The 20,859-nt window shown below is 46.2% G+C and overlaps 1 protein-coding gene across 1 annotated transcript; it reads left to right on the top strand.

Annotated features, from left to right (window-relative positions):
- The first annotated feature begins 679 nt into the window (after window positions 1-679).
- TMEM179 (transmembrane protein 179) lies at window positions 680-19,394 on the top strand. The gene is made up of 4 exons (XM_088473744.1): window positions 680-1,322; window positions 12,616-12,753; window positions 14,156-14,234; window positions 17,706-19,394. Exons 1-4 carry the CDS (start codon window positions 910-912, stop codon window positions 17,883-17,885), a joined length of 810 nt encoding a protein of 269 aa, XP_088329870.1. The 5' UTR covers window positions 680-909; the 3' UTR covers window positions 17,886-19,394.
- The last annotated feature ends 1,465 nt before the right edge of the window (window positions 19,395-20,859 follow it).

The raw sequence follows: 20,859 nt of genomic DNA, 5'->3' as shown, positions 1-20,859 counted from the left end.
CGGCAGACTAAGGTGGTCAGTGCCCCGATACCGGCACCTGGAATGGCTATGTAAGGAGGTCTGCGCCAAGTTCCGGCACCCTGGCTAAGGAGGTCTGCGCCCCGTTCCGGTACCCGTAGCAGCTGTCTAACGTGGTATGTGCCCCATTCCGGCACCCAGGATGGCTGGCTAAGGAGGTCTGCACCCCGTACCGGTACCCGTAGCAGCTGTCTAACGACGTTGTCTGTGCCCCATTCCGGCTGGCAGAACTGATGATTAAAATAGTCGTAAGTTCAATTATGGAACATTCTGCACAAGGAATTGAGTTAAGAAAAAAAAACCTAAATCAATAAACTGATAGGCAATGGATTTCTCAATCACCCATCTCATTACATCCTCTGTGACCAATACCCCCCACTCCCACATTAACAGTTTGCAAAGGGTAATTCATTATTAACCATATATAATACAGTATTCAAAACACCTGCGTCCCCCTCAACTCTGCAGCAAGTGTTACATAGTTGCTGAGCTGTTGCACCAGCAGCCTTGTCTGTGCCCCCCTCTCTCTCTGTCCGGGGGCAGCAGCAGGGGGGTAGGTATGAGGCTGTATGTAATGTCTCCCTGCACAGGGTCCCCCGGGTGACAGCAGAGCCACTGTAAGGACCGTCTCCTCAGTCCGGGGGCAGCAGCGTGCGGGGAGCCGGCTACAATATCTCGCTCACTGTCTGCCCGGTGCCAGCTGTCACAGACACAAGCTCCCTCCCCAGGAGGGGAACGCGCATACCCAGCTCCTCAGCGGCAGGGGTCGCTGCAGGGAGCTGGTCCGGCGTTCCGGACTCTGGTCAGGACACAGTCTACTGCATCTGGGTACTGCTGCCCCAAGTCCTCCTGCAGCTGGCTGGGGCAATAGGAAGAGCAGAAGGGCCATGGATGAGGGATATAAATCGCGGCCACCCTGAGCAGCATCATCATCTCCCCGGGGCTGGGGCACCTGTGCGTATTTGCGCAGCCTCCCCGCGCACCCCTCCCCGGCTGCTGAACATGGCGATGAGCAATCTCCTATTTGCACAATGCGCCCTGTATTTCCTGGCCTTCCTCTTCAGCTTCATCGCCGTGGTGCCCCTGTCGGAGAACAGCACTGATTTCCACGGGAGGTGTCTCCTGTTCACTGAGGGCGTGTGGCTGAGTGGGAACATCACGCTGGAGAGGGAGCACTTCACGGTGGAGGAGTGGGGACCGGAATCCGCCTGCAGGTTCAGCGTGCTTACCGGGGTGCTGTCCTTGCTGGCCTCTGCCGTGCAGGCCTGGAGGTCCCTGTTCCTCCTGTGCAAGGGCCATGAGGAGTGAGTACCGCACATTAGGAATGGGATGGGGGGTGAGGGGGACTGTAGATGCTGGGTGTACATTATCACTGATTAGACTGTGAGCTCTCCAGCCGTAACAAGACATAGAAATAATAATAGCACCTGGACACCCAGCTATGCTGATCAATATACAGTCATTGCAAATATATTCAAATGACTAGCACAGGACTAGCAGAGTCATACATTGACCTATGGGCATGTGAGTGTGTATTTATTAGTATAGAGTATATAATTAATGCTGTGACACAAATAACGGTACATCGTACAGATATTGGGCCTAATTCTGAGTGGCACATGAAACCGACACAAGCCCAGCTAGATTTTGTACCATGTGCTAATGATGCTTTATGCACCCCACACTGGGTGCAAGAAATCTGCCTAAAACAGACGTCCTTTACAATACGCATACCCAGGGTTGGATTAAGGCTTGTGGGGGCCCCCTTCAAGCCACATGAACCCTACCACCCCCGAGTACTTACCTTGAGCCCTTTGATTCTGGCTCTATGTTCTGAATGCGTCAGCACTACTGCATACAGCGCAGAGCTGCTCCTGAGGCCCCACATCAGTGATCAGCGTCATGGACATGATGTGTCACGTGATGCTGATGGGGGGACTTAGGAGCCGCTCTGCGCTGTATGCAGCAGCTCTGACTGTGCTGCTGCAGAATCGCGTCAGCTGAGCCCCCATCCGGAAACAGGTGCCGCTAGACACTTGTCCTCGGCAGGGTCACACTGACCCTGTGTGGGCTCCCATCTGTGTGTGGGGGTGCTGGGGCGACTGCCCCTGTCACTCCCCCTTAATCCGTCACTGCACATACCTCAGAATAGCACGTAACTCTGGCTACACACCTGCAATACAACTCTGGCACTTCCAAAAAATGGTATATTTGCATGCGATCGCAAAGTAACCGCCCAGCAGACAGCCAGAATTTTCATGGCCGAGGAATATGGTGGAGATCCGTCCGACATAAAATCAAAAATCACATGAAGCTTCTATTTGACTTGTGTGCAATTCAGAATCAGGCCTATAGTTAGCAAGCATTATTACATCATGTGATTTCTAACAGTTTCAGTACCACCTGTCTTTCTGTCCCTAAAACTAATCCAGTTTCCACTTTCACCTTTATTTGTGTCCATTGGCAATAACTTTTTGAAATGTTGTAGTTTATCAAAAGTAAAGTTTTTAATATACGGGGATAAACATCCTTTCCTCATTATAACAGTGGGATGTTGCAAATTTAAACTTACTTAGGTCAAAATGTATTAGAATAAAAGCAGATAAACCTAAAGGGCCATTAAAGCAATATTATTATTATCCCTTATTTATATGGCGCCATAAGTGTTCCGCAGCGGCTTACATGCTACATAAACAAATAAGTGAGCAAGAAACCAGTGACTTACAGTACAATCCAATCCAAAGCAGGTCAAGGGCAAGGTCTATATACTGTACATTGCTGTATTAGCGATCATAACACTCAAAAAAACAACAGGGCATAAGTGTTAGGTGCCCTTGTGGGTAAGGAGCAGATGAAAGTATAAGGGAGAAACACAAGAGGGGAGAGGGCCCTGCTCGTGAGAGCTGACGTTCTAATGGGGAGGGGCAAACAAATAGGCGTAACACAGATGGGGTAGACAGAGGAAGGAGCATGTAACAGTGAGTTAGGATGAGAGCTGGGAGGCTTTGATAAAGTATTGGGTCTCGAGAGCCACTACTTTATATGAACATTGGTGCTGTGAAAGAAATTATTATAAATATGTCTTTATAAAATAAGTAAAAAAAATGTTCTGCTATTATACAGAAGACCGTTTACATCACACATTTAGTCATTGCAGCCTATAGATATGAATAACTACAAGAGGACCCCCATAGACGGTGATGGCAGCATCACTACCATCAGAAAAAAATAACACTACTTAAATTGAAAACCCTTATTAGGATATTTTAAAAAAAGTATTAAAGGCACAACATTTGCCGTATCACTGGTTGTTGCGCCCACCATTGCCGGGTTCTCTGCCCACCCCCCTTCTCATCTCTCTCCTTTTTATCCCCATGTCTTCTCTCTCATAGGGGTCTGTTTACTAAGCAGTGTTAGGAGGCAGAGTGAAAGTGATAAGAAAGTGATAAGGTGCCAGCCAATCAGCTCCCAACTGTAATTTTTCAAACAGCCTGTGAGATGGCAGTAAGGAGCTGATTGGCTGGCACCTTATCACTTTCTTATCACTTTTCACTCTGTCCTAACACTGCTTAGTAAATAGACCCCTTAGGCCAGGGCTCAACAAATCCCAGGGGACAGGTCGCCATGGTTACCAGATTTTGCAGTGAGCGAGGAAGCAGATCCACATCAGTCCCGACAGAGATTCTTGCCTATAGTATCGTGCATTCGTTTCATGCACAGGAGTGCATGTGCTGAGTGTCGCCTATGGTGACTGCTGTGCCTGTGTCCTTCCTGGCCTGCACTGACTCCTCCTCTCCATCCTGGCCTGCTATTAGGGTCTATGCGTCGCCAGATATTGTGGAGTGGCTTCGGAGGGATAGTAGTGTGACCACGAGGGGAGGGGGGTTTTGTTGTACTTTCTAGCACCATTGCTTTATGTGAAATGTGGTCTGTTGTTACTGGAGGGTGGAGCAGGAGAGCTGTGCAGAGTAGTGAGGGGGCCTCCATTTAACTGTATCCATTTAACTGCAATATTTTGTGGACTAGTATAGTGTGTATAACAGTTGCATAACACACAGAGCTCACGTCATTTTTTTGGGGGGGGGACGGTGGTCTGGCTCCTACACTTACAGCCTGGCTCTTAGATTTTATAAAAATTTGTCAAGCCCTGCCTTAGGCCACTGCTTTCTCTCCCTCTCCTTGTCCCTCTCTTGCTCCATCCATCTCTTTACCTGTCTCTCTAGACCAGTGATTCCCAACCTCGGTCATCAAGGCACACCAACAGTCCTGGTTTTAGTGATACCCATGCTTGAGCATAGATGGTTAAATCAAAGTAACCGAGGTACTAATCAAGTCACCTGTGCTCACGTATGGCTACCCTTAAAACCCGGACTGTTAGTGTGCCTTGAGGACCGGGGTTGGGAACCCCTGCTCTAGACCCATGGCCCTCATCTCTTGTTTTCAACTTTCTCTCTCCCTCTCTTCCTCTTCTCTCGTAAGCCCTTCTTTCTTCTCTCTCTCTCTCTCTCTGCTCTGTTTTAGTTTGCTCTGTGTTTACCTGCTCACCATCGTTCATCTCACAGCACGTGTCAGTGATGGATGTTTTACATGTAAGATCTAAAAATAATACATGACTTGTATGGCCTATATGGTGTACACCAGGGGTATTCAACATGCGCCCTTCAGTTGATGTGAAACTACACATCCCAGCATGCCAGTTATAACATGCCATAATAGCAAATCTGTGGCAGGGCATGCTGGGATGTGCAGTTCTATAGTAGCGAGAGGGATGCATTTTAAATACCACTGGAACACACCAAGAATTTCGCTGGGTACACACCTAAAGATTTTCTGTCCAATCATCCAACTAGTTGATTGGTTGGAATGAAAATCTGGTAATGTATGGGAGTAACTGATGATCAGCAATTTGCTCCTAAATGCCAGAAAACAGATGAAAATGGTCGTCAGACAAGTTTGTGAAATGTTTGATCTAAACAATTTGTTCAAACAACAGTTTTTGCCCAATTTCCGGCTTTTGGGAGCAAACTGCTGATTGTCATTTGCTTTCGTACCTTACCAGATTTTCATTCCAACCAATCAACTGGTTGGATGGTTGGACAGGAAATCTTTAGATGTGTGGCCAGCCTTAAGGTGTGTACACAAGGGACTATTTTCTCCCCGAATGAAAATCGTCCTGTGTGTCCCCAGCAGGGGTGTGCTCAGTGTTAACAACACTGAGCACAAACCCTGAACAAAATCATTAACTATTTCGTTCAGTGTCGGGCTCCCTCCCTCATCCCCCAACTACCAACTACAAACGGGAGCGCGCATTAGTAGTTGCCGTTCATCGTTTTGGGGCAGCAATTGGACGATTTTTTGAAAGACTGAATGATAACGACGTCGTTAATGTTCAGTTGTCCAAGAAATCGACACGTGTGTACGCACTATTAGATTAGCTGTTTTGTTTTTTGGGTGGTTACATAACATATAATTGATTAGAGTAAATTCCTCTCCATTTTTTTTTTTTTTTTAAATTCATCCCAGTTTATAAAAGTTTTAATTGGAAATTACTATTGACTGCCTGCAAATATAGGTTTCTAACGTATCTACTTGTGGGTTAGAGATTTCAGTTCACATGTGTATCAATTCAAGTTTGAAAAGACATCTGCCTCACTTTCTCTACCGTAATACCTACAATAACATCTGTCGGGCATCCAACACTGCAGTTTATTTTACATTTCAACTATGTGAACATCGGCATTGCATGTAGTGTCCCCGCTAGACACTTTTGGCGGGGCGCCACGTGCCCTGCCAGATTTTAAAGGGGCAAAATGTGCCCTGTCCTTTTAGCGACATCCCGCCCCGCTAAAACAGCCTGCCCTGTGCCTTCCCCACCTGCGGGCCGCAGTGTTCCATGCGTGGGTATAGTAGCGGTGATCAATCTCCGCCGGGTGAATGGATGCCGTGTGCATGCGCACGACATCTATTCTCCATGAAGGGAGAGCTTGAGGGAAGCTTAGCACCTCAGTAAGTTTTGCGGCAAAGCAGATTTTTAGTCACGTTTTGACCAGTTTAGCAAAAATTGAAACACAAAAAAGGCATAATAAAATATATAGTCCTGCTTTCCTCTCACTCTCATGATTAAGATATAAACAAAACTAATAATTTGTATCCAGATGTTTCAGTTTAAGACACCCACTGTATGTGCGCTTTAGCACTAAAAAGCTCCAAATACAAAATAAAAAAACACCAATATGTGCTTGAAACCATGTGCAAGTAGGACTAATACACAAAACGTAGCGATCATTGGTAGTGTGCATGAATGGGTTCTGTGAGCACAGATGAGTAGAGCTCACTCGTAGACAAACAGAAAAGCCTGGATATTTACACAGCAAGGCATGTGTGTCAGTAGTTAGGACATCGGTTAGCCCAACCCCGTGTTGTCAGCAGTTAGGAGAGCCCAACCCCGTGTTGGCAGCAGTTAGGAGAGCCCAGCTCTGTGATGTCAGCAGTTAGGAGAGCCCAGCTCTGTGATGTCAGCAGTTAGGAAAGCCCAGCTCTGTGATGTCAGCAGTTAGGAGAGCCCAGCTCTGTGATGTCAGCAGTTAGGAGAGCCCAGCTCTGTGATGTTAGGAAACCCTAGCTCTGTGATGTCAGCAGTTACTACCGCCCAGTCCTGTGACGTCAGCAATTAAGGCAGTCTAATTATCTAAGGTAGGTATATAGCTCAGCTAATTTCTGTGATATCAGCAGTTAGAACAACTCAGCCTGGTGATATCAGCAGTTAGTACAGCAAGGCTCCGTGATGTCAACAGATAGGAAACAGTATCTTTGTTATACCAGCAGTTGAAACAGCCAAGTTCTGTGATGTCAGCAGTTATGACATTCCAGCTCTGTGATGTAACCAGTTGTAATAAGCCAGCTCTGTGATGTCAGCAGTTATGATAAGCCAGCTCTGTGATTAGATATCATCAGTTAGGAGTCGGACAGCGCAGCTCTGTGATGTCAGCAGATAGTATAGCCCATGCCCTGTGATCTCAGTAGTTCGGACAGCCTAGCTCTGAAATGTCAGCAGATGGACAGCCAAACTCTATGATGTCAGTAGTTCCGAAACCTCGGCTCCATGAGGTCAGCAATTGTGACAGCCCTGCCGTGTATGTAATGCATACAACAAATTTCTTTTCCAGAGCTGGCGAGGTGTCAGATATATATATATCTAGGTGTACACTAAATGTCACTTAGAACCACAATAATAATGTGAACCCGATGATGCAATCTTTCAAACTTAATAATGAGCCATGTGCAAATGAGAAATTGTCCATTCGGTTGAATTAATTAGAATAATAGGGTTTTTTATTGGAATATATTAAACATAGGATTTTCAGTTCCCTGGAGTCCTATTTGTGGACACATATTTATAATCCAAAAGATAGTAACAATTCACTTCACAGTTTCAGTAAATATCATTATGGCAAAATTTTAAAATTTTTGGAACAGACTTTTTATTTATTTTTTTTAAATATAAAATTAAACTAGCATCACTCTGCAACGCTTTTCACAGATACAGTATGTCCACTTATCCAGCAGTTACTGTAGGACAGCCCAGTTGTCTAATGTCAGCAGTTTGGGTCCATTGGAGAGGGTGAATTGTGGGCCTGATTCAGAGCCGGACGCTCTGAAAGAGCGCTCGCTCTGAATCAGGCCATTTTTATTTATTTTTTGTGTGGCCTCCTGGCCGCTCGCTTAGCTGTGGGTGACCACCCACAGCTATTGCGAGCGGCCAGGTGATGGTTGCGATGGTCTAGACAGCTACTCCGCTTTGGTGCGAGACTTGTAGCGACGGAGCGCCCATCGCTAGCCGGGTCTCGCGCATATGCACGTCGGAGCCGGCTCCGCCATGCGCAGTGACCAAACATCGACCCGCTCGCGAGCGCATAGCGCTTGCGATCGAGTCTGAATCAGGCCCTGTGTCTTAAAGTGGTTATAGATTGTGCAGTGACAACCCTCTAATATCCTACAGAATACTACTGAACTGGACTCTCAAAATGGTACATGAGACTTAGGGGCCTATTTACTAAGCAGTGGTAGGAGACAGTGATAAGGTGCCAGGCAATCAGCTCCCAGCTGTCATTTTTTAAACACAGTCTGTGAGATGGCAGTTTGGAGCGAATTGCCTGCACCTTATCACTTTTCACTCTGTCTCCTAACACTGCATAGTAAATAGACCCCCTAGTGTAGTTTTTAAACACCGGAAGTCTGCTGTGCATAGGAAAATATTCTCCAGGTCCCAATGTCCTCCCAAATTTCTTCAATTCTGATAAGCTCCTTAAACTTTCATATGTATATTTTTCAAAGTAATTAATAACCTACTTATTTAAGATACCTTTCATTTTGGGTTGAATGGACTTTAAAAAAAAAAAAAAAAACATTTTAGTTTATTGCTGTGACATTTGATCCCTGCATATTCTCATTAGTTTGAGTTTATTACTTACTAGCTGGGATACCTGGCGTTGCCCGGGTTGAAGTCTGGACCCTGAAGTACACCTGCAGCCTTTATTTGTTTACATTGTCCTCGCCTATAACCCCATTCCAGTGATCCTGAAAAGGACCGCACTGGTTGCTAACATGCATGCAAACAATGGCGTAACTACCGTGGGTGCAAGGGGTGCAGTTGCTATGGTGCAGGAGCTGCCTCTGTGGCCTGACACTCCCCCTGCACCCAGTCACGCACACAAGGTGGGCCGTTCCAGTCAGTGCTGTCGAGAGGGGCCCGGGTGTCAGCAATATTGATTGGGTGCTGGCGCACTGGCAGGCAGTCATGGAGTGATTGCCTCGCGACCGGCGGCGCTATCAGAGCTCATGGAATGGCAGCCAATCAGCATTGGCAGCTCCTGATTGACTGCCTTAGCGAGCTCTGATTGGCCTGTCACCGGCACCAGATCCAAATTGCCCCCTGCTGTCTGTCCATGTCTGCCGTTGCCTGCCGGAGTGCTATCTGTAATTAGCTGGCGGCCCAGCCTCAAATCCACACCTGCTGGTTGCTGATGGCATAGAGGGGGAGGCGAGAGGCCACTAGCGCACACTGTTTTTTTTTTTGAGTATTCAGAAACCCCCCCCCCCCCTAACCAACCAAATTTTTTTACGGAGACAGTCTTGACTCCATATCTGCCATAACCAGGGTGGCCGCACAGACCGGAGAATGCCATGGGGGCGGGCCCTGCCACTGCTGCAATTTCTATATGCCGGGTGCCAGCTGCGATGTATATCAGCGGCGCACCCAGTTGTCCTGACTGCTGTGAGGGTTGTGTATAGATCCCCTTCAGTAGGTACATCTGCGGAGGGGAATCTATGCACAACCCTGCTGTGAGCTCTGCCTCCCCCGGCTCCCGCATGGCGCACTAGCCCGAATGACGTCTCTCCAGTGACTCAACTGTCTACCGCGCTGCATAATTACAGAGGGTCAAGGAGCTGTTTGGCGCGGCGTGGGAAGGCTGAATGGCAAGAGGCATCATGTCAGGTCAGTCTCTTGTTAGTGTTGGCCGGGTAGGTGGTATGTGTGTGATGTATGTATGTGTGTGCATGATGTATGTGTGTGTGTCTGACATTGAAGTCCCGGGGAGGTAGGGGGAGAGGGTGTTTTGGATGTATGTGTGTGAGACATAGGAGTCCCAGGGAAAGAGGGGGGGCTGTTTGGTGGCACCATGGTTATATAAAATAAAACTATATCTGCACAGACATTGCCAGTGTCAGTGTGGGGAATCGGTATGATATCCCGGCGGCCGCATGGCCGGGAGTCCGAATCCCAGCAGCGGCAGCCCAACAAACCAGCAGAGCCCAGCAGCAGAAGCCCGACAGTGCTGGAAATCCCGATCGTCCTAAGGTGAGTATCTACTAACCTAACCTAACCCCCCTAACCCTAACCCTCCTTAGGGGTGCCTAACCCTAGCCTCCCCCTCTGTGCCTAACCCTAACCACCCCCTTCCCCGCTGCCTAAACCTAAGTCCCCCGGGGGGTGCCTAACCCTAAGTCCCCCCCGGGAGTGCCTAACCCTAACCGTCCCTCCCCCTAGCCTAACCCTCCCGGGGGGGGTGCCTAACCCTAAGTCCCCCCCGGGAGTGCCTAACCCTAACCCTCCCTCCCCCTAGCCTAACCCTAACCCTCCCGGGGATGTGCCTAGCCCTAAGTCCCCCCCGGGTGCCCTAAACCTAACCCTCCCCCCTCACGGCTGTCCGCTCGCGGCGCCCGGCATCCCTTCGATCGGGATGCCGGGCGCCTGTCTCCCAACGTCGGGGAAATGACAGGGGTCTAGATATAGACGTCCGGCATTTCACCCTCGCCGGGATATGACAGTCGGGAAGCCGGCTGCCGGTATTAAGGCAGCTGGCTTCCCGATTGTATACCCAGTGTGGTCCAATTGGCCAAGTTGTGCTGTGCATCTGCATCGGGAAAGTCCCAGGAGGGGAGGAGGGTGGGATATAGTAATATAAAATACAGATCATCACAACCACCCAGCAGCAGGAGCCTGGCAAATTTGATGTGTGTAACCATGCAATGTGAATGTATGCTGTGTGTTGCGTGTGTCACACACACATACATATATATATAGAAATCACAGGGGCTCCGCACTCACCATAATAACTAATGTGATGGCTATGTCCATGTTATAATTCTGAGCAATAGAGTAGGGACTTGCAGTAAAGTGGGGTCCCGTGACGATGGGCTGCAAGCTTAAATGCATTGATCAATTCATGAACCAAAACCCCACTGTTTATTATGTTTATTATTATTAGTTATTATGGTGAGTGCAGAGCCCCTGTGATTTCTATTTAAACAATGTGGTCACATACCATGTTGCACCCCAATACTAGGAGTGTTATATGGGACACCACTATGTGGCATAATCTGTAAAGGGCATTACAATGTGGTATAATGTGTAAGGGGCATTACTGTGTGGCATAATGTATATGGAGTACTACTACTGTGTGGCATAACATGAATGGACTCTGTGTGGGGGAAAATTTGTGTTTGTTTGTTTTTTTACCTCTGGGGGGCCATTTAAGATCTTGCTGTGTGGCCCACAAATTTCTAGGTATGCCCAGGAGCACCGAGAGGGAGGGTACTAAATACCCGGGCCCAGGCTTGTTGGAGGGCCCCCCCCCCCTTTCTCTCACCTGTCAGCAGCCCAGCACACGCTGCTGTGTGCTGGGCTTCAATGAGAGACTACTTGCTGCTGCAGAATTTGTTGCAGTCTCACAGGTTGTTGGCAGGCTGCCAATTTCCACTGGAGCCAGCCTTGGAGCCTGTGTAATTTAAGCATGTCCCCATTTTTAGCGATTGTGTGACAGTGTATGGCCCTGATGAAGTTCAAACCTAGGCAAAAACCTAATCCTGGTCAAACTACACCACCCTGCCAAATTTGGTGGAGCTAGGTCCAAAACTCTGGACGTGCATAAAGGACAAAAAGACAGACAGACAAACGCATCTTCTCACTCATTATATAGCTTAAACAGTTAGGGGTCTATTTACTAAGCAGTGTTAGGAGACAGAGTGAAAAGAAATAAGAAAGTGATAAACCACCAGCCAGTCAGCTCCCAACTGTCATTTTTCAAACACAGCCTGTGATATGGCAGTTGGGAGCTGATTGGCTGGTACCTTATCTCATTTCACTGTGTCTTCTAACACTGCTTAGTAAATAGACCCCTTTGTGACATTTGTATCTTACATTGACTTTTATGTAAGTACAGTAAACATTACTTTGGTTACTTACCATCACTGCATGAACATTAATTAGATTTTACACCCTCCAAAAAAATATTTCTCCCCCAACTGCACAATGCAGATTAAGTTTTATTTCTACTAACCTAGCTTGCGATTTGTGAGAACTAATGTACAGGCAGTGCCCACTGTTTGTACCCATAGGGGTGGCTTCCAGTAGCTCAACTATAATAATGTATTAGGGAGGCAAGAGGGCCCAATGTAAGTGCAGGTCTCACAATCCATTCCACTTGTTAATTGCATGTAATCTTGGATCTTGAAGTTGACCAGAGCAAAGTAACTGAACAATTGATGAAATTCACCTCTAGATAGGGGCAATCAATAATTAGCTGTCACTACGGGTGCTTCGGTAGGGAGGTAAATTTGGAGAGCCTCTTTAAAAGAAAGGGTTACGTTACGTTGATGGCATATATTAAGCTCCCTGCACCAAAGAGATGATGTGTAAGTAAAACAGATTCAGAGATGTTCTAAAGTCCTTCATAATAAAGTTGTCTGCAAATATACAGGCCAGCAGCACCGCTCTCATCATCATCATTGGCTTCCCATTCTGTCAGCTACCTGTTTGTGATTGAGCAACATGATATATAGTTAGAAGACAGTTTAAAATGTATGATTTAAAATCTCATTAAGTAGAAAAAATAAGGGGTGTAAGTGACAAGGATAATGAGACAAGAGAAGAGTAATCTCAGGTCTTCTCATCTCTCCTTGGTGTTATTAATTAGAGCAGACGTCTTAGGAGACTACTTACGTCTGCTCTATGCTGGCACTACACTGTTTGGAGCATCTGCTGATGCTGTTTTTCTTGCTTCTTATTACTGATATTGTCTTTCTGTTTTATTGCAGCTCCTTCTTTTATGCCTTCCTGAATCTGCTGATCAGCTCCTTCGTGGTTTTCGTTACCTTTATTGCCAGCACCATCGTCAGTGTTGGGTTTAACATGTGGTGCGATGCCATTACAGAGAAAGGCAGTATGCCCAACAGGTCGGTAGCCAAGATTTATGCCCTGCTCTACGGAGAGGTTACAATGGGCTGTGTCATTCTATCAGTTTAATATTCCTGGTTCATATACTGTATATGTGTTGTGGGAACCACTGAGCAGTATCCAGACTTTCCTGGCTTTTCTCACAATCTATTTGTTCCCCATGGGGTTTTATGTGCAGATATTGGCTTTTACAAAGGGTTGGAGCTGTGTCAAATCCAGGACATTTATGTAGTAGCAGCAAAACAATAGGCACTACCTCCTTTGGTGCTATAGAGCAGAGGTTCTGAAACTCGGTCAGGACCCCACACAGTTCACATTTTCCAGGTCACCCAGCAGGTGCACAGGTGTATTCATTACTCACTGACACATTTTAAAAGAGCCACAGGTGGAGCTAATTATTTCACTTGTAATACTGTGAAGAGACCTAGAAACCATGCTCTGTTTGAGAACCTGTGCTATAGTGGTTTACCCATGGAGCTATAGAGGATAACATCAACTTTGGTTTTGGATCAAGTTTAATGTGTTCATATAAAAAAATCTAATTACATTTACATGGCTGATCCTTTCATTGGATCTGCCAGGGTTACCTATGGTTGTAGCTGCCCCACACCGTACTCTCTCTTCATACTCTTTGGAACAGGCCGAGTGGGTGTCTATGCCCCTCCCTGAGAACTTCCCATTGACGCTAATGGAAGGTTCTTGGGGAGAGGCCATCAACACACTCATGGACTGTTTGCAGCAGAATGAGTTATACAGGGGGAGAAGAGTTTCATGTGGGACAAATACAGACATCAGTACAAGTTTTCTTTTAGATTAACGTATTGAAATCTTTATGATGTGTGTACTACACAGAGAACACAGCTTGATTTTCTATTGTCATTGAGAATTTAGATTTTTAGGATATTTTTATCTACAACACACTCAAGTTTCTGTCCTATTTTTGTGTATGAGTGCGTTTACCATAGAAATTAGTTGTCTTAATGATAATATCGTCCTATATACTATAGATGTACCTAGCCCTTCTACAGCTCCTAAATTCATTCCCCAAAAAGGGAAGTAGTACATTTTCTGACATTCACGGATAATCAGTATGTCGACAGCACACTATGCCGACACGGTACTAGTGTCAGTAAAACCATTGTAACTGTGTTGGCAGATGCTTTACAATAATTTTTAAACTCATTCGGTCGACAGAGTTACAATGCTTTACCACTAGTAATGTGTCGGCATAGTGTGATCCATATCACGCTGCCGGCAAACTGATTGACGACATTGGGACTCGGCAATGCATACCAATCCCGTCTGGGTTACATTTTCAAATGACCCCTAGGCATTTATTGAGCTATAAATCAAAACACAATTTATTGTAACTATTCATGATTTTGTTGTGTCTCTTTGAAGCTGTGAAGAACTCCAAGATAAAGATCTTGAGCTAAACTTAGAAAGCTCGTCCTTCTATGATCAATTTGCTATTGCACAGGTAAGAGGTGGCAGGACTTTTGTTAACTGTGGCATTCCAATCACCTGACTGGCTTTATGCACTATACAAATATACCTTGTTTAGTTTTATGTTACTTCAATATTAGATTTCCCAACACTTCATATGTGCGCTGGTTATTATGTTTCCACAAATCACCTTACAAATATTTGCTGACCATGTGTTTCCACACTCGCTGCTGGATCTATAAGTTACTTCATGTGATCCTAGGATTGATTGACAAGTAATCTGACCTTTGGAAAACAGCATGTTCTTGAAAGCACCATCTCATTTACCCAATTTAAATGCAAATAGCCCAACTAATGAACGCACCATTGATTTTATAAGAACTCATAGAGGGGCAAAGTTTCCTTCTGAGAGTGTTAAACTATATAGGTATAAATGTCACTTAGAGCTACAATACTAAAGTGAATCCAATGGTGCAATCTTTCAAACTTAATGATGAGCCATGTGCAAATGAGACCATGTTCATTCTCAATCCGATCAAGCGTCTGTGGGATGTGCAGGAAAAACAAGTCTGAACTATGGAGGCCCCACCTCGCAACTTACAGGTAATAAAGGCTTTGCTGCTAGTGTCTTGGTGCCAGATACCACTTGCCACCTTCAGAGGTCTTGTGTAGTCCACGTCTCGACGGGTCAGAGCTGTTTCTAAATTAAGGTAGTTTAAAAATTGTACTTAATTGTTTTGTAATGCTAAGGTGTATTTAGGCTTTCACAGAGCCTTTTTAGGACATATCCTTTCCATGCTGGAGAGTGACAAATAGCAGTGGCGTATCTAGGGTATTCGGAGCGCAGGGCGAATTTTAAAATGGAGCCCCCCCCCGTATGCGTGCGGCAAACAATGGGCGGGGTCACTTAATGGCGCGTGTCAACAGGACACACATACCCCTTTCTCGTCACTCTTAACATTCCTTTCCATATGCACCTTAACCCCTGTAGTGCTCCTTATACAGTCCGCCCTATGCAGTGCCCCCAGTAGTGGTCCCTCTTATGCAGGCCCACATGAAGTCCCTTGTACAGTACCCCCAGTATCCACTGTCCCCAGTAGTGGTGGCTCTTATGCAGGCCCCCAGTAGTGCCCCTTGTACAGTACCCCCAGTAGTGGTCCCCCTTGTGCAGCTCCCCATTAGTTCCCCTTATACAGTGCCCCCAGTAGTGGTCCCCCTTATGCAGGCCCCCAGTTGTGCCCCTTATACAGTGCCCCCAGTAGTAATCCCCTTTATGCAGGCCCCCAGTAGTGATCCCCCATATACAGTGCCCCTTGTAGTGGTCCTCCCTATTTAGTGCCCCCAGTGCAGTGTCCCTTGTACCTCCAGCAGTAAGCCCCTTATATAGTGCCTCCAGTAGCAGTGCCCTTTATATAGTGCTCCCAGTAGTAGTCCCCCACCCCCTCCTTCCCTATGCAATGCCTTTTATATAGTGCCCCCTAGTAGTCTCCCCAGTTGTGGTCCCTGATGGAGTGCCCCAGTAGTAGTCCCCCTGATTAGTGCCCCCAGTAGAGGTCCCCCCAGTGGTGCCTCCAGTAGTGGTGCCCCCAGTAGTAGTCCCCCCAATAAGTGCCCCCAGTAGTAGTCCCCCCGATTACTGCCCCCCAGTAGAGGTGCCCCCTGCCCAAATACAACTTACCTGCATCCACGCTCCGGCTCCTGCCGCCGCGACGTCCGCACGTCAGCCCTCTCGGGCTGGCGCGCTCTGCATTATGGGAGAGAAGTCATGACGTCTCTCCCATTACCCACTGCAGGAGCCGGAAGGGAGCCGGCTCTTGCAGTGGGCGCTGCAGCAGCCAATGAGAGTCTATCTGACTCTCATTGGCTGCTGTTTAACACACACCTCTCCGCCAGCACTGGTGGAGATGTGTGTGCAGCAGCAGCAGCCAATGAGAGTCCGTCTGACTCTCATTGGCTGCTGATTAACACACACATCGCCGCCGTGCGGCGGTGATGTGTGTGTTAGCACAGCCTGAGCCCACCTGCCACCCTTCTTCTGGTGCTATTGGGCAAGTGCTCAGGGGGAGGGAAGGGGCTCGGCTGTGCAGCACAGGACCGGCGCTGGGAAGCCTAGCGCCGGTCCTGTGTAAATGTGTAGCGCTAACTGCGGTCAGCACTACACTGGGTAACTAGGATGGGCCGGTACCGTAGCCAGCGGCGCCCCCACGCGCCGCCGGTGCCACGACGCCCAGGGCACGTGCCCCACTTGCCCTGCCCTAGTTACGTCACTGACAAATAGAACAATATATTTCACTCTTTTCATCCACTGTTCACAACCTGCTGCTTCTCTGCTTCAATCCTTTCTTCCTCTGTTAGTTATCTCAGCCAGAGATCGCATTGCCCCCAATCCATGCGGCACTGCCCTCACCATTCACAGAGATATATCATATAGTTTGTATTTCACTATGCATTTAGGATCTGTTCCTGATTTGCACGCCGGTCTCAGTGCACTTGCCAATAAATTGCAAACACAATGCTGAGAGCGGGATGCGGTCATAATCCCGACCGCGGGGATTCCGGTGTTCAGGAATGCCACCCCGACATTTGTCAGAATCCTGGTGCTTGCATCTTGACCGTAAGTGCTGGGGTTAGGGTGAGGGGTAGGGTTAGGCACTAGGGGGAGGGTTAGGGTAAGGATTAAGAGGGGAGGGTTAGGTTTAGGGTGCGGGTAGGGGGAGGTTAGGTTTAGGCACCAGGGAGAGATAAAGAGAGGTGGAGGGTTAGGATACCGACCGACAGGTGTCAGTATCCTAACCCTGTTGGGATGCCAGTATTGGGATTATGACTGCCGGGATACCAAGCATCGGCACCCCGTACCCAACCCCTGAGAGCAGCTGTCATCATTATCATTATCATCTGTCTGCAGAGATCTACTGTACTGCCGAGGTCAACAGTTAAAATGTCGGCAATGAGAGGTTGTACTCGGCATGCCAACATGCTTTACCGTCATGTTTGAAGTTACAAAGCCGCCACTGTTAAAAGGCTTTAAATTAATAACATGTTGGCATGCCGAGTACGACCTCACAGTGTACCCTTGTTGACATTTTAACTGTCGAACTCTCATGCCAAAGCCCATCTGAATTTGGGGGTCTATTTACTAACCCTTGGATGGATATAAAGTGAACGGAGATAAAGTACCAGCCAATCAGCTCCTAACTGCCATGTCGCAGGCTGTGTTTAGCAAATGAGAGGAGCTGGTTGGTTTGTACTTTATATCCATCTAAGGCTTAGAAAATAGACTCCTTTGTATCCAGATTGCACACTCATAACTCAGAATAATGAGTAACTAGGGCTGCATGCCCTAGACACACCCAGAAGATGTCTCTCTTACATGCCTTCGTATTGCCACTCAGAAACGCCAATTTAGCATCCGCAGAGACACGGCTGAGATCTGTGAGACACTGAATTGTGTGTGCATGCCTAAAATATCATTATTGATAGGTATATTTTCTATCTGTCTTCCCAGTTTGGACTGTGGGCTTCCTGGTTGGCTTGGCTGGGTATTACAACCCTTGCATTCTTGAAGGTTTACCACAACTACAGACAGGAGGATCTACTGGATAGTCTGATTCAAGAAAAAGAGCTTCTGATCGGAAAGTCTTCTTCCAGAAACTCTCTACACGAAGAGAAAAGTGGCATGATTTAATAGAAGTGTGTCATAAATTGCCAGATTTTTGTTTTATTGCCTAGCATTGCTTAACCTCTTCCTAATAAAAAAGTGGTATAAATACTTCATTATATTCTAGTGGTGAGCTGGCGTGTTGGTCCAGCAGGCACATGGGTGGTCAGTCCACTGAGATAACACATCCGCCAAGCTAAATTCTTCCACTCAAATCAGCTGAGGGTGATCCTTACATCCTGGCACACCTCAAAAAACCCACCTATTTGTGGTAATGGAATAGAATAAATCTGTCCTACCTGTAATGAATCAATAACTGGTTAAGAGGCAAAAAAAAAAAGCACATTTGTATGCAATGTAACAAATATTGGTTCATAATTAAGCACTGGTGTGCCTTTTGCCATAAGGAAATGGTGTCTGGTGGGGTTTTAGAAATGTGTATAATCACTCTTAAAGTATCCAGCAATTATGAATGTGTTGATATTGTAGCAGTGAGTCAGTGTACTTATTTCTTACAGACAGTGGAGTCAGCCATTTTGTGAGCTACATCGGCACTCATGAAAATGGCGTCTATGAATTCTCCAGGTAGTGACATCACTGAAGTTTGAGGTCAGGATGTATTCACATGAATATTGCTATATGGCTTTCTCTACTGTGTGTAGGTAATAAGTACACTTCCATGCAATATAATGTCTAATTATCAGCTTTAATTGTACTTGGCTTGAAGCTGTACAATGTAGTACAATGCACTTTAACATGTGTAGTGTAATTTACTAAGAGCAGTGCAAGGCAGAATAGCATATCTACCTGTGCGCTCGAGTGTGACCATGTCTTATTGCGGGCCTGGAGCCTTCGCAACCCCTATGTGCTTCACTAGCGACCCCCATCTGTGTTACCTATATATTATTTAACTTATTCTGCCACTCCCATGTTTCCGCCTGGACTTTCTACCCCCTAGAATGTGTCAGTATGACATCAGTATGAATGCTGTATGCACCTATCACAGTGCAAGGAGCCAGATCACATGATTATTGGCCACAACACTGGGTCACCACACAGTCATGCCATATGCACAACCTCTGAGAACCTACTTGGGTCCCAGGCCTTGTTGCCTGTGCACCTTCTGCAATGAAGTTCATATCCAGATTAGTTTTACCTCCCGACCAATCTAGGAAACAATTACCACAGTTGCACTTTGTGAATTCTTTGTTTCTCTTTCTGTATATGATCACCAAAGTAATCTCTGTGACATTAATCACATGGAATGACAGTATTGCTATAGAAATGTCCTTGCAATTCTCTTATTATATTACCCTAACAGTATTCCATATGCTATCGTTATGTTCAGTTTGTCATATGATAATAGCAGTGTCTAATAGTTATACAATTTGCCATTTCTGAAATATATATGTGATGATCCTTTAGGTGACATAGATATTGTGAATAATATGTAAGCCTACATGATTATAGCATGGAAAATATCAGTTTAATGGACTGCGTGATAACAGACTTTTAATAAAAGAATAGCAGGACGAATTTCCTATAGAGTGCTGTTTGTTGTTTTGTGTCTGTGGGCACAATGTGTTCTTGTGTCCTAGGATGTTCTGTGCCGATGGAGTGAAACATAATTCTGACTAGGCACAGAAGTGTCTTCAAACACTGTTGCTCTCGTCAAGCCAAATAGCCCCTATTGGTGGACCAGGTCTCACGCGACTCAATCATGCCAAGCGTCCTTAGCTGATAATGTGCATCTTATTCACATAAATACAACAACCAGAGGCAACAAAGCTGTATTGCTAGGGTATGCCAACCACTGGCACAGATGTGTTCACATACATCTTACCTCTGTGCGCTACAAGTCGCGTAACGCATAAGTGCCATGCAACTTGACAGCGCCGAGAGTCTTTTCGTTAGACTTTTTACAGAGGGGCTGTGACACTGTAACGTTGCATTTACCATGCAGATACACCCGCAGTCACACGCAAAATATAGGCATCCTGCATATCATTTTAATCAGCATAAGCTGCTTGTGCGTCCTGTTATGCGGAAATTAAGCATTTGAAGGTAAAAAGTTGCACGAAAAGACGCTCGGCGCTACCGAGTCATGCCACGGCATGGCGTGACTAGAAGGGCATCCTGCATATCTCCCAACTGTCCCGAGTTTGGTGGGATATTCCTGACTTGCATCCATAAAAAGGGCGGGATTTCATCCAAAAGTGGGTGTTTCTGGTTTCATAGGGGTGTGGTTTGTGCGGGTCAGGGGTGGGGCTTCACATGTGTGAATGTTGAAAGGTAAAATACTGGTCATCCCACTCAGTAGATCATCAGGAACAAATGTGCTTACAGTGTTACACCAGTCATGGCAAATTATTTTTTCTTTACTGAACAAAACCTGCTTATTGTGGGCAAACAATTACTATTACAGTATGTGGTCATCATAGATAGGGTCAATAAAAATAAATTTTATGTTACTATTAGCAATCATTTAATATTGGTAACTTAATACAAGTAATAACTAATTCTAGTCTATTAATCTAATTACGAATTCATTTGGCTCACTAATATATTCATAAAATATTATTGCCCTCCATTAGATTACTATTAAGGTTTTCTCCACTGTTCTCGGTACATGTTTGCCCACGTAATAAATGTATTGTGCCTCTTCAAATTCTGATTCGCCAGATGTCTTTCTGGTGGTTTTGCAATGGTTCGGCCATTTCTGAGCATCACAAATATTGTTGGATGTTTGAGAATCCCCTTCAAACTGCTGAGTAGTAAATCCAGGGGTTTGAAGGTTAAAGCCACTGGTGATGTCTGTTGGTTTCAAACCAGCCATCATGGCCATAAGGGAACCTTTTTTATGATCCTGTGATGATAAATCATTCTACAAATTCCATGAAGCTTCAAGTACAATACATATGATTCTGCTTTGCCCCCACATTCCTCTGTTATACCGGTGCTCAGGGAGCAGTGGTGTTGCTATGAGGGTGCGGGCTGCACC

The sequence above is a fragment of the Taudactylus pleione genome, unplaced genomic scaffold (assembly GCF_031769625.1).
Source record: "Taudactylus pleione unplaced genomic scaffold, aTauple2 ptg000139l, whole genome shotgun sequence".
Classification (NCBI taxonomy): Eukaryota; Metazoa; Chordata; class Amphibia; order Anura; family Myobatrachidae; genus Taudactylus; species Taudactylus pleione.
The sequence above is the reverse complement of the archived record's forward strand: the minus strand, read 5'-3'. Positions and strand labels throughout refer to the sequence as shown.

Coding starts and splice junctions, on each gene's coding strand:
- TMEM179 (XM_088473744.1), top strand. CDS start 910: ATGAGGGATATAAATCGCGGCCACCCTGAGCAGCATCATCATCTCCCC. Junction 1,323..12,615: donor CTGTGCAAGGGCCATGAGGA/GTGAGTACCGCA, acceptor GTTTTATTGCAG/CTCCTTCTTTTATGCCTTCC. Junction 12,754..14,155: donor AAAGGCAGTATGCCCAACAG/GTCGGTAGCCAA, acceptor GTCTCTTTGAAG/CTGTGAAGAACTCCAAGATA.